General features: G+C 33.7%; 1 protein-coding gene across 1 annotated transcript; it reads right to left on the reverse strand.

Moving 5' to 3' along the window:
• Positions 1 to 615: 615 nt before the first annotated feature.
• LOC107020428 (replication factor A protein 1-like) lies at positions 616 to 2796 on the reverse strand. The gene is made up of 9 exons (XM_015220783.1): positions 2653 to 2796; positions 2449 to 2574; positions 2301 to 2391; positions 2137 to 2188; positions 1901 to 2034; positions 1593 to 1810; positions 1311 to 1468; positions 933 to 1240; positions 616 to 821 (listed from the first exon to the last, which is right to left on the reverse strand). Exons 1-9 carry the CDS (start codon positions 2794 to 2796, stop codon positions 616 to 618), a joined length of 1437 nt encoding a protein of 478 aa, XP_015076269.1.
• Positions 2797 to 11890: the final 9094 nt, after the last annotated feature.

Here is an 11890-nt window from a genome sequence, read left to right on the forward strand (position 1 = left end):
CCACAAACAATGTCTGCGAAGATGGCTCTAGTTTTGTATCTGCTTAGTAAGTGTTTTGAGTTTGGTATGCAGGTTTATGGGCCTCGTAATGACGGCGAAAGTGAGTTAGATTTCTTTCCTGGAATATCAAATGCAATATCTAAATAGTCTGGCGGTGAAGAGCAGAATGCAGCAATTCAGCATGAGATTTGGAGAGGTGCAAGGGCCATAAAAAAAGCTGCTCATGCAACAAGTTTGTATCTTTGTTTGACTTCTCCGAAAATGGTTTTGTAATTATTGCATTTTATTGTTCAACTATGCAGTAACGACTCCTACAAAGTTTAATATGTTTGTGGGTGAGGATTTTCAGAAGACCGTAATTTGAGCGACTAATTGTCAACTTGATAAGTAGCTACGTATAATTTAAGGAGCAAAATGTGTGTTGGGAGATGACATATATAAACAACTCAACTTTTATAGAAATGTGCATTTAGTAATGAAAGATTATTTGACACTAAACTAAACCTAATCACCTACCATAACAAACATCAACTATATATAGCCACTGTTAAACAAAAAAAGTTCTCACTTTTTGAGCAAACTAATAATGTTAAGGTCCCTAGCATAAAAATAACTCTACTTTGTCCTTTTTATGGTGTCACCATCACTCTCTTCACTGTCAGCTATAAATAAGTTCCTTCGCTTCTTCAACTTTCTTGAATAAACTCTTTGTTTGGAAAAAAAAGTGTCTTCTTCATCAGAAAGTTCTTTAGAGTAGTCTGTGTTTGATCCTTCCGCATTGAAGTCTGTTTGTTCAGTGGAATCTTCCAATTTCTCTTTCCCTGTACAGTAAAAACCATCCCAATAAGTAAGGAGGGTTTATGTTGAATGGATGGTACAGAAGATGAATGATTTACTATCAAGAGAGTTTGAATTTGACAAAAAAATCACACTGTATACCTTAACCCTTTTGTATTTGTTTATGCGGTGCTGCAATTCTAATTCTTCATCAGGCAAATAAACTTCTGTGACTGTATAGTTTTCCAGCCCTTCTTTCAAATTGAAACTGCTCAATTTGAGTTTGAAGACCAATTCCATCCCGCAAAGACTTTGAATCTGGGGCGGTATATTTGTCTCGCTTTTGGACAAACGATTAACCAACTTGTGGGCAGAAGTATCAAGAAGTTTTTCAGCGACTCCATTAAACAGGACCAAAGTAGTGTTCCCACCATTGTCCTTGACGTTAATGTGGATTTTAAACCTGTGTGTGTATAAAACGTTAGTGTTCCTTGAAATATAAGGTGTGAATAGAATGTTTATTAGTTGCTTACCTAATCAATGGTAAGTCACATTGTTTGTTGCACTTCGGGCATGTGTAGACACAATTTGAAGATTCAACTTTCTTGTTGCAGAAGTTACATGAAATGTAATACCAATCAAAGAAATTCTCTACTGCAGTGATCTGTGCACGGAGTGTAACCACACATTCCTACCATATGAATAATGAAGATACATACATTAAAACATATATACATTGGTACACATATAAAAAAGAGGCAGTATGTTGATAAAATGCAGGTGATTTTGGTTTGAAGGGTGATTATGGTACTAACCTCTATGTCGGGACTCCATTCAGAATCTAATAATTCTGCAACAGTCATCCTGTTTTCAAACATAGCTTGTGCATTGGGAACGTTACTTGAGTTTCCACTCGCAATAGTTACAACATCAACTGACTTCTTTGAGAATTTATGAAGCAAGGCGGTGATGTTGTCCATTTTAAGATTGACAAAAATTTTACTTGCAGCGGTGGTGGCAAAAGTTAGTTCGCCTATTATGAAATAAACAACAATCTAATTGTCATAACGGCATATACATGTCTCTACTCTAATGTTGCAGCATGTTCAGAATAAGTACATACCTCTGAATTCTTTGACCGTTGTAGCAGTGATAATGACAATGTAGGGTCCAAAGTCGTTGGGATATACATAGGGGTAAAATGATTCGCCATGGTCCTCCCACAAAGTTATCCTTGCTTTGATAGTCAGATCCTCTCTAAAAGATAATTGTAATTTATTACACAGTGAATCAATATGAGTTTTAATGCTGCAATTTGGGGATGAATGAATATGAACGTAAATGAGTTAAGAAAATTACGGATCAGTAAGAATGTGTATGTCGCGCTTCTTCCATTTTGAACCCACACTTTCTACATCACCAATTCCGCATAAGCATCCAACAACATCTACAAGTTAGGAGGGGAATTATTCATTGTATACGGTCCACACGGCGTCTACCATAATTGAAAGGAATAAATATACCTGACAGGAGAATGTTGTTGTTGATCCTTGAGCGAATAATTTCTGGTTGAATAAACTGAAAACCATTCTGAGGGATATGGACAATATCATCCTATAGTTTTTGGATGGCAGTTTTCCGCAAAAATGTTATTTTAAAGTTCGACTGTACTGGTCTGTAGTCACCGGTTAATGCTGAAACTTTGAAATTTCTAATAATGACTGCAAATCCTTCACTCAACTTATCACGAAACTTATTGACTTGGTTCTTCCATATTATTGCGTGCATCAAAGTTCCCTGAGAGAAGTCAATGTGGAAGACACTGCGTAATAAGGATATTAAAAATTGGAAGCAAAGGATGTGAATTATGCATACCTTTTCATCAATTAGTATCATGTCAAGGCTTATCATGTCTGGGCTGCGCTTGTAATTAATAAACTCCCACTGCCGGCAGACTCCGACTCTAATCAGCCAGTCTTTGCGAGTAGCATCCAAATCAGAAAGTAGTGAATAAGACATGTTTAGATTTCTTTGGCAGAAAGACAGAAAGAAGTGATAGAGACTGGGTGGTACGAAGGGTGTTAGCCATTTTATAGAGAGGTTGAAACCGTTGACGATGAGGCGTGTTGTTTCGAAGAAGGCAGAATGAATGGTTGTTTCCGGCGACAGGACACGTTGTGTGAAGAAGGAAAAACAGAATGTAAAACGACAAATTGTTTGGGCTGAAGAGGCGTCTGGTGTGGGGGATCATTTAAAGAAGGGTATTTTAGGGAATATAGTAAAGTGGAAGGGTTTTCTGGATGGGGAAGCTGCCACGTAGGCGACAATAACATTTTCTTTTATATATATATATATGATGATTTAGCTTCTGCAACAATTTATTATCTTTAATATGCTCATATTCATGTCAATAGGGTTAGCTTGGGATCACTTTTGGTCCTAAGTTCCGTGTGCCCGTCTTGGGGGTAGCTCGGGGCGTGACATTTATTATGCTTCATTATGCCACATATTTATGCCAGAACATTGAAATCTATTCTTATATTTCATGGCAATCCAATCAAATAATATGCGAAAACATAGAAATCCTGTCAAATGATACGTCGGAATGTGGCAACCCGATCCAAGGTTTTGTCGGAACGTGGCAGTCTGATCTATATTAGATATGTCATAATGTGGCAACCTATCCCAGACAAACACCACAATCACAATGACAAGTCTATCATCAAAATCATAAATTTAAATTATGATTTTATAGCAACATCATTCGTCTATGTCATTTTCAACAAGTGTAATCAATATTGCAACATTCATACATATACAAGTATCACAATGAATAAAGAACAAACATAGAATCACCACAATCACCTACCTCGAAACACCCTTGAAACCCTAAGAAACTTGATCCTTTCCTTCCCGGATTCGTTTCTCTTGTTCTTGATCTATTAAAAATTATAATAACACGGGATTCAACAAATAATTGCTAATTACTTGAAATTATAACAATTATATGAACCCTAGATCAAACCCATGATTCCAACTAGCCAATTTAGGATTGTCCCCCCTTTAGAATTCATAAGAAATACCTTCCTCATCATTATTCACCTATTCTATTATGTTCTAAGGATTGAAAAACGGATTCTGGGAGTGAAAATTTTTATGTTTAGCCTCAAGAATGGTGAAAATGAGTAGAAATCGCTCGGGGTCTAACCTTAGCTCTAAAAGTCAAAAAGTGTGAAAGAAGGTTCTGTAGTGGTTTATAACAACATTGAGTCATGTCCAGAACACCACAAAAGCCCTCGTCCCACTATACCGACGGCTGCAGAAAGACTCAAGTGTCCGCCAAAGCGGCCCTTTTGAGCGAGTGACCACTTCATCTTTCATCTTAGATTTTTTCTTCCATCGCACCCGTTATGACTCCCAAATCTCGCTGTAGCTTCCCCAGCAGAGCGCCAAAACTCCCGCCACGCTGGCACAAACTTAATAAGAGAGGTTTTTAAAGGATCTTGAAATCACTTTTTTTGCAATGCACTTGTAACCGACGACACTCAGAAAATACTCTTTACGTTAAGTTCAATTCACAGAGATGTACTCTCTCAAATTCCATTACGTAAAGTCGTAAAGGCTCATTAGCGAGTTATCTAAATGCTCATTTAATCATAATCATAAATATTTCACCCTATTGCCACAAGATTTCTCTACACTTTAATGACTCCGATTTCCTCAAAATCTGGACAAGGTTAGGAAAATCCAAATACTAAAAAAAAAAATTTCCAGCTCCAATTATCCCTTGTTGGCATTTATACAATAACAGCGACATGTCGTTACCGAAATACCTAAAATTAAAAGATCGCATTCAAATATACAATAAAAAAAGAAAAGAATATTAAAAAGCTCACAGATTCAAGATCATGAAATAACAAATAAATATTATTTATATATAAGCCTCACACATAGGAGATCAAAATTAATAAAGAATTAATTATAGACATTATCGTATATAGAGAGACGGAAGAGCGAAAACTAACTCGAGTGCTTCCTTTTGTTCATTCAAACACACAAAAACATTCGACGTAATAATGCTAGGTGAAATATAAAATAATTGAGGACCAACTAACCAGTTAAAACAATAATCTTTATTATCAATGAAGACAAACTAAATCAACTATTCGACCAGAACACAACAAAATCGATTGTATAGCCTCTTAGAGTTCGCAAGACTTTTGTTTTAATTCTAGAGAGAGTTTTTGATAATTACTAATTGTACGACTCTAAGTCTTTTTTTGATGGTTAAAGCCTATCATAATGAGAATTAGGTCATCTCTTTATATAGTGGAGGAGAGGACATGTTATATATGGCAAGAAAATATTTAGGACCAATAACTTATTATTTTCCTTATTTAAAGAAAAACCCAAATCAGTAATATTATTTTATATTATTTTTGGTTCAATAAAATATTGTTTTAGTAAAATATAACAAGTGAGAATCAATTCAACTTCAGTTAAGCGAATTATGATCAATTAACACTAAAAAATAAAGTAATAAGCAAAATTTATTTATCTAAGAGACAAGAAATATGTCCTAATTAGCACAATGCCACAAAAATTACCTTAGTATCAATTAACCAATTTTAAGAAAGGACATAATAATTTTATATTATTATAAGTGAGAAGCTCCAAAATAAAAAGTTGAATTACCATTTTGTCTTTTTACTAAATTAAAATTTTATTAATCATGTAATTAAATAAAAATAATATTAATTACATAATTGAAACATTTTTAATATTTAAATTATTATTTCGTTAATAAATGAGTACATTGATATTGTTTTTAATCTTAATCATAATTCTCATAATGGAAGAATTTGAAAATTTATGATAGATAAAAGACAATATATGCATCACCCTATCATATCATTCATATGTTATATTATTATTCTATTTTTTTTATTATCATATATCATCATATCATATTATATAATATTTAGTATATTTTATATTATAAGTGGGAAGATTCTTACTCTAAAGTTGAATTTAGAAAAGGTTTTCAACTTTTTAATTATCATTATCATATCATTATAAATAATAATTAGTTATTATTCTAAAAATTTGAAACCCTTAAAGTTGAATTGAATTACTTTTTAAGTCTTCAAGAAATCACCATTTTAGTTGAATAACTCTTTAACGCTTCAAGCAATCTTTATAAATAAGTCTCATACACATCGTCTTCTAATAAAAATATTGTACGCTTTAATTTGGTTTAGAGAGCATAAAACTATTGTCATACTATTTTTTTTCCAAGCCTTTCATTACTGATGGATTTTTCATTTTCTTGCTATCATTCAAATTATATTCTTAAATTGATGTTTAAATGTTTGATATCTTACATGAAAATATAGTGCTAAAATTTTGTTTTATGAACTTATGATTTAATTTTTTTCTCAGGTATAAACCAGAGGTGATTCTTTTCCAGGCCATTGATTAGAACTTATAGTAGAAATTGCCCCAATACAAATGAGTTATGCGACATATCTCTCCAACAATTTTGCATTTTTTTGCATGATTACTTCATTAAATTTGATATACATATGATTATTGTATTTTTAATTAGTTTTTAATTATGTGTCATTTATAAACTAGAGTCTTCTTGATAACATTAGTTTGAAACAATGGCTTATTGAAATTTCTTTTTTTTTCAATCTACAAGATTTCGAGGTAAAAAGGATAACTAATGTTTCTCCCTCAACAAAATAGAGCAGAAGAAAGCTAGAAGATCTCTGAAGAAGACATATTTTAACAAATGAGGTAATTTAATTTAATATGAAGGAGTACATAATAGTCAAATATGAATAATAATGTAAGAGAAAAAAAGGAAAAAAATTAAAATATATTAAAAAGTATGAAACATAACCATAACCAAACTATTAGAATTTTTTGTTCATGCTACAAAGGAGAAAAATTACACACTGTCATTTGAATGTAATATGGAGACAACATATATACTTGTTACAAATACATATGGTAATTCAAACTTTGGTAAATATTGAGAAGGTGTGTTATATGTGTATTGTCCCTTTCTTAGAAAAGTAACAAACTAATATATTTTAGGTTTCGACCTAATAACATAAAAACTAAATTATTTATCACTTTAAAATTTGTTGTCCAAATTGACAGGTTATCGGAATATCTAATTATTTTACATTTACATTTAATGATAAAAAAGTCATTTATATAGGTTGATTGTTCATTTATTTCATTTATATTTTTTCATTAAATCATTTTTGAAATTCTTCAAATTCTGATTTTAATAGTTTTTGTTAAAAAAATATTTTTGTTTAATGTGATTCTAATATAACTTCTACCATATATAATATTTTTGTGGGACTCACCTGCAAAGAACGTGTCCAGGACTATTTATATTAAAGGAAGAAAACACAAGTCAAGAAGTATCCACACATTCTTAATATAATATACTTACAACAATAAAAGAGAAATATATCGTCGAGGATCAATCTAAACTCAATTGTAGCAATCCCAATTATTATAAAAAATTATTACCGCTGTTAGAAGTAAAATTCCTCATTAAAGGGAATAAATGACATTATGGGAGGTAAAGAATAAGGACATCTAAAGATAATCATTGATTTCATAACTAAATTTATCAATTTTAACCAAGAATTGACAATCAAGGTATTGTCAAAAATAATAGAGAAACTCTCACACAATATCCTTGTGAAGAAGACAATGAGCTAAGTGATACGGAGCGTCAAGGACATGAATGAGACAATAATTCAACTTTCAATCACACATAAATATTTTGTAAAATCTAAAAGTAATAACTAGTTGTTCAAAATTATGACTAAGAGAACTTCTACACTAAACATTCATAGAACTTTCAGCACATTACAGATAAGAAAAATAAATTGCTAAGATGAGATAATGATTTTAAAAGAAACATACCCAGAGGGATCGGTTAAATATCCTTTTTTTGACCAGTTTGAATCTTTCAAAAGATTCGCGAAAAATTCACCTTGTTCACTGGTTCAAAGCTGTTGTACGGAAATGAGAGAGGGGAGAGGAGGCTCGGACAAGGCGCCGCTGCTGGCGGCGGTTGGTTGCAGGCTTCGCCGGAGCACAGAGGCCGGAGGTTTCTTGGTCACTGTTGTTCTTCGCCGTCTTGCTGCAAGTGGCGTTGTTTTTTTCTGGCTGGAGCTCCAGGTAGTCCTGCCATCAGCGGAGTCGCTTGGTTTCTGCACTTTCGTTACTGCTACTGCCGGTTGCTTTCATTTTCCACAACTGAGAAAGGAGAGGAGAGAAACAGAGGCAACCAGCGGCAGCTGGACTTGCCAGAGCTGTTGTTTTACCCGCCTTGCTGCGGTCCATCCCCAGAATGAGAGAACAGGGAGGAGATAGGATAAGAGGCAAGGGGGAGAGAGTGTAACAACCCTAAAAAATGAATATGCTAAGTAATGCTTAATGTGTCTAGAATGCCTGCGATTAGACCGGGTTCACACGGATCGATGCGCGTAGAACCAGACCTTTGAACCCCTGCTACAGACAATCCAACTAACTTGGGGAGTTATTTGACATATAAAAGGTTGGGTCCAACCATGTAAGGCTCTCGAATACGAATATTTATTTGAAGGAGTCTTTGCCGGACTTAAAAATGGAAAATCATAGGTTTTGAGGGTCTAGGGGTAAAATGGTCTTTTCCCAGACTAATGGTAGTATGGTTATTACCCCAAATATATAATAGTTTTTTAATTAATAAGTTGGAGGGGCATTTTGTGGAGAGAGAATCGAAAATTGGCTCTTGAAGTGAAGTCTTGCTCCACCCGGGGTCGAACCTAGGTGGAAGCAATGAATTAAATTAATTATAATTTAAGTTAGTAAATTAATGTAATTAATTTATATTTATTATTTAATATCTGATTTAAAATAAAAGGAAATCAGATTTTTAATAATTAAATAAAAACCTTATTTGACTAAATCGTAAACTAGACTCCTAATCCTACGAGAACTCTTCTCTCCCACGCTCTTCTCCCTCTATCACATCTCTATCACTCTCACTCACGATTATCTCTGCTAAATAACATCAAAATAATAGTAGGTAAGACAAATTTCTTCAAACTTGAAGAACTCACAACCAAAATATAAGAAAACAAAAGAAATAAATCACGTAGGCAAAGAGAAGTTTGTCCGTCAAGTTGGTGTTGACTTTAAGCGGATTTGGACGTGATTTTTGTAGAAGATTTTGGGAAGCAAGTCGAGGTTTGAACTTCATATAAGGTATGAGTTTTCTTACTCTTGGTCCGTTTACCAAGAGACCCTTAAGCCTCAGATGAATCTACTCGAAAACTAGGGCTGTTCCAGTTTTTGTCGAACTACTTGTCCCTAGTATCCCTTTGAACTTAATGTGAAATAGGTTAGAGATCATGTTGTTGGTATGTTTACGAGTAGTTTAAGATGAAGTTTGATTTTCGTGAGAATGTGTTCTTGATTATGTGTTTGGAATTGTAAGCATGTTAAGTTATGTCAACCGAAAGTATGTGAAATAGTCTTTATGGTTGAATTTTATGTGCGAATGTTTGTGTATATCATGAGGTGTAAAAGTGTTGTAATGTTGCTTGATTAAATGGTAATTCTTATCTGAATATAATCATAAATTATTACACCTAAAGATGCACCAAAGGATCCACGAAATGCCATAAAAATAGCGTATGAATGATGATATAAAAGCTGAAAATAGTGAACAAATTTCCATCATTTGGTGGGTTTGGTTCGGCCAAACAAAATGGTACAAAATGCAACGAAAAAAATAAATGTAAAATAAGTGAGATCACTATGGATTGAACTTAAGACATCATTACATTAATATACAAAAAAAATCTACAACATATAAAGAAAAAAATTGATTCTGAGAGGCTAAATTTCCAGCCTGCTGGATATTGTAGTCTCGGCCAACTTTTAAAAAAATGAGCTTCATTTAATTTTTTTTTTAAATGTGAGGTCATTGGCGATTGAAACCATGACCTCACTAAATGAAAATTTCATAAAAAATTCGTGAGAAAAATCCAAGGAAAAATAGATGTGGTGACAGGGGATTGAATCCACAACCTATTGCATGGATGAGAGAGTTAGGAGAAAAATAAAGGAGAAAGTAAATGTGGAGAGAGGGGATTGAACCCACAACCTCTATTATAGGTGAGAAAGTTAAGATACAAAATAAAAGAAAAATAATGAGCTTGTGAGGGATCGAACCAAGAACCTCCTTCACTTAAACAAAAAAGGAGAGGAGAAAAAGAAAGGATATATTATGAGGTTTATGGGGATCGAACTAAGGTCCCCCAAATAAAAAAAAATGTGATTATCAAGTTTAAAATAAGATTAAGTGTTGTCCAAGAGATTCAAAATCGGTTTCCCTTGCCCATTTCAATATTGACACATAAGTCAGATGTACGTAAATATTTAATGAATGCTGCCTTTAAAGATCGAAATCAATATCTTGAAATATCTACAAGATGTACAAGTATTGTACCACATAATCTTGGGTAAATACGAATCACTTAGACAAACTATGAATGAAGCCCCATGGCTTGTATGCATAGACTCATAAGTCTAGCATACGTATAAATCTAAGTGAACCTAAGATGTATGTGATGAAATTATGAAACCCTAAAAGGGTTAAGTAAAAGTGTGAAACACACTAAATGGCCAAGCCAATTGGCGTATGATGAAATGAACAATAAAATGATGAAATGAACAAAAAATGATGAAATGAACAATGAAATGATGAAACCCAAGAAGGGTTAAGTAAGAGTGTGAAACACACTAAATGGCCAAGTCCATTGGCATATGATGAAATGAACATTCACATAAAATGGGTTGAGTATTATGAAGAGAAAATGTGCTAATGTTAATGAATGTGGTTACAACATGATATGAGGGTAATGTAAAAGATGAGAGCAATCTCAAATGAGCATAAGGAAATGTTACCAAAACGTACTCACCAATGATAGTATAAGTTAATGACGTGAGATTGTCTTCTTTTGGGAAGGGCGGAGTTCAGGTAACTCTCATGACGTGAGATTGTCCGGCATGCCGTGTATGGGTCTCCTTATATCTCCTAGTACTCGAACCTATACCACAAATATAGGGATCTGGCGGGGTTCAATTCCCATGTACGCTAGCATGTTTTGGGTAACTTTGGCCTGTGATTTCACTTCTTTTCGGTGTGGGGTTTCATGATACGTGATTTCATGAGTGCTCACATTATATATGTCTGTTAATTTTAAAGTTCCCCATGAATGAATGAGGCAGTCTCAAATGATGCACACAATGAAATGAATGATACCAAAGGTGTTAGGATAGGATAATCAAAAGGTGATGTAGACTTATGTAATGACACTAGGTCATTCTTAATCATTGCACAGCGAACCCCGATAAAAGTCTTAAACTACATCCTAGGGATAGCTGGTGTTTACACTAGCCTATGAATGAAATGAAATAAAGTATGTACGAATGAATGAAGCAGACTCTGTGATTGCTAAAGAAGGCTCCCTAGTTGATGTCCTATATGTTGAGCCCCCATTTTTGGGAAGTGTTGATGTAAAGTCAATGATTCCAAGGTCTCATGCAATATGAACGAATGATATGAAAATTTTTATGTCCTATATGCAATATGTTATGTGCTATGGCAATATGTTACTCTCATGGTATTTCTTTGCTAATCCAAATTTTGAAATCTCACTAACTTTCCTAATCCCAATTTGACAAGTCCACTGACTTGACTTTCCATAATCATGTTGTTAGGAAAGAGTTGTTCTTAATCATGCATGTCCTTGGTGTAGACTTTAAGGGGATTTGGACGTGATTCTTAGATAATATTTTTGGCAGAAAGTCGAGGTTTGAACTTCATAAAAGGTATGGGTTTTATTACTCTTCGTCCCTTTCCCAAGAGACCCTTTAGGCTCAGATGAATCTACTCGAAAACTAGGGTTGTTCTAGTTCTTGTCGAACTCCTTGTCCCTAGTATCCCTTTGATCTCAATGTGAAATAGGTTAGGTATCATGTTGTTGGTATGTTTTCTGGTATTTTAAGTATGAAGTTTTATTTT

Source organism: Solanum pennellii, chromosome 1 (genome assembly GCF_001406875.1).
Source record: "Solanum pennellii chromosome 1, SPENNV200".
Lineage (NCBI taxonomy): Eukaryota > Viridiplantae > Streptophyta > Magnoliopsida > Solanales > Solanaceae > Solanum > Solanum pennellii.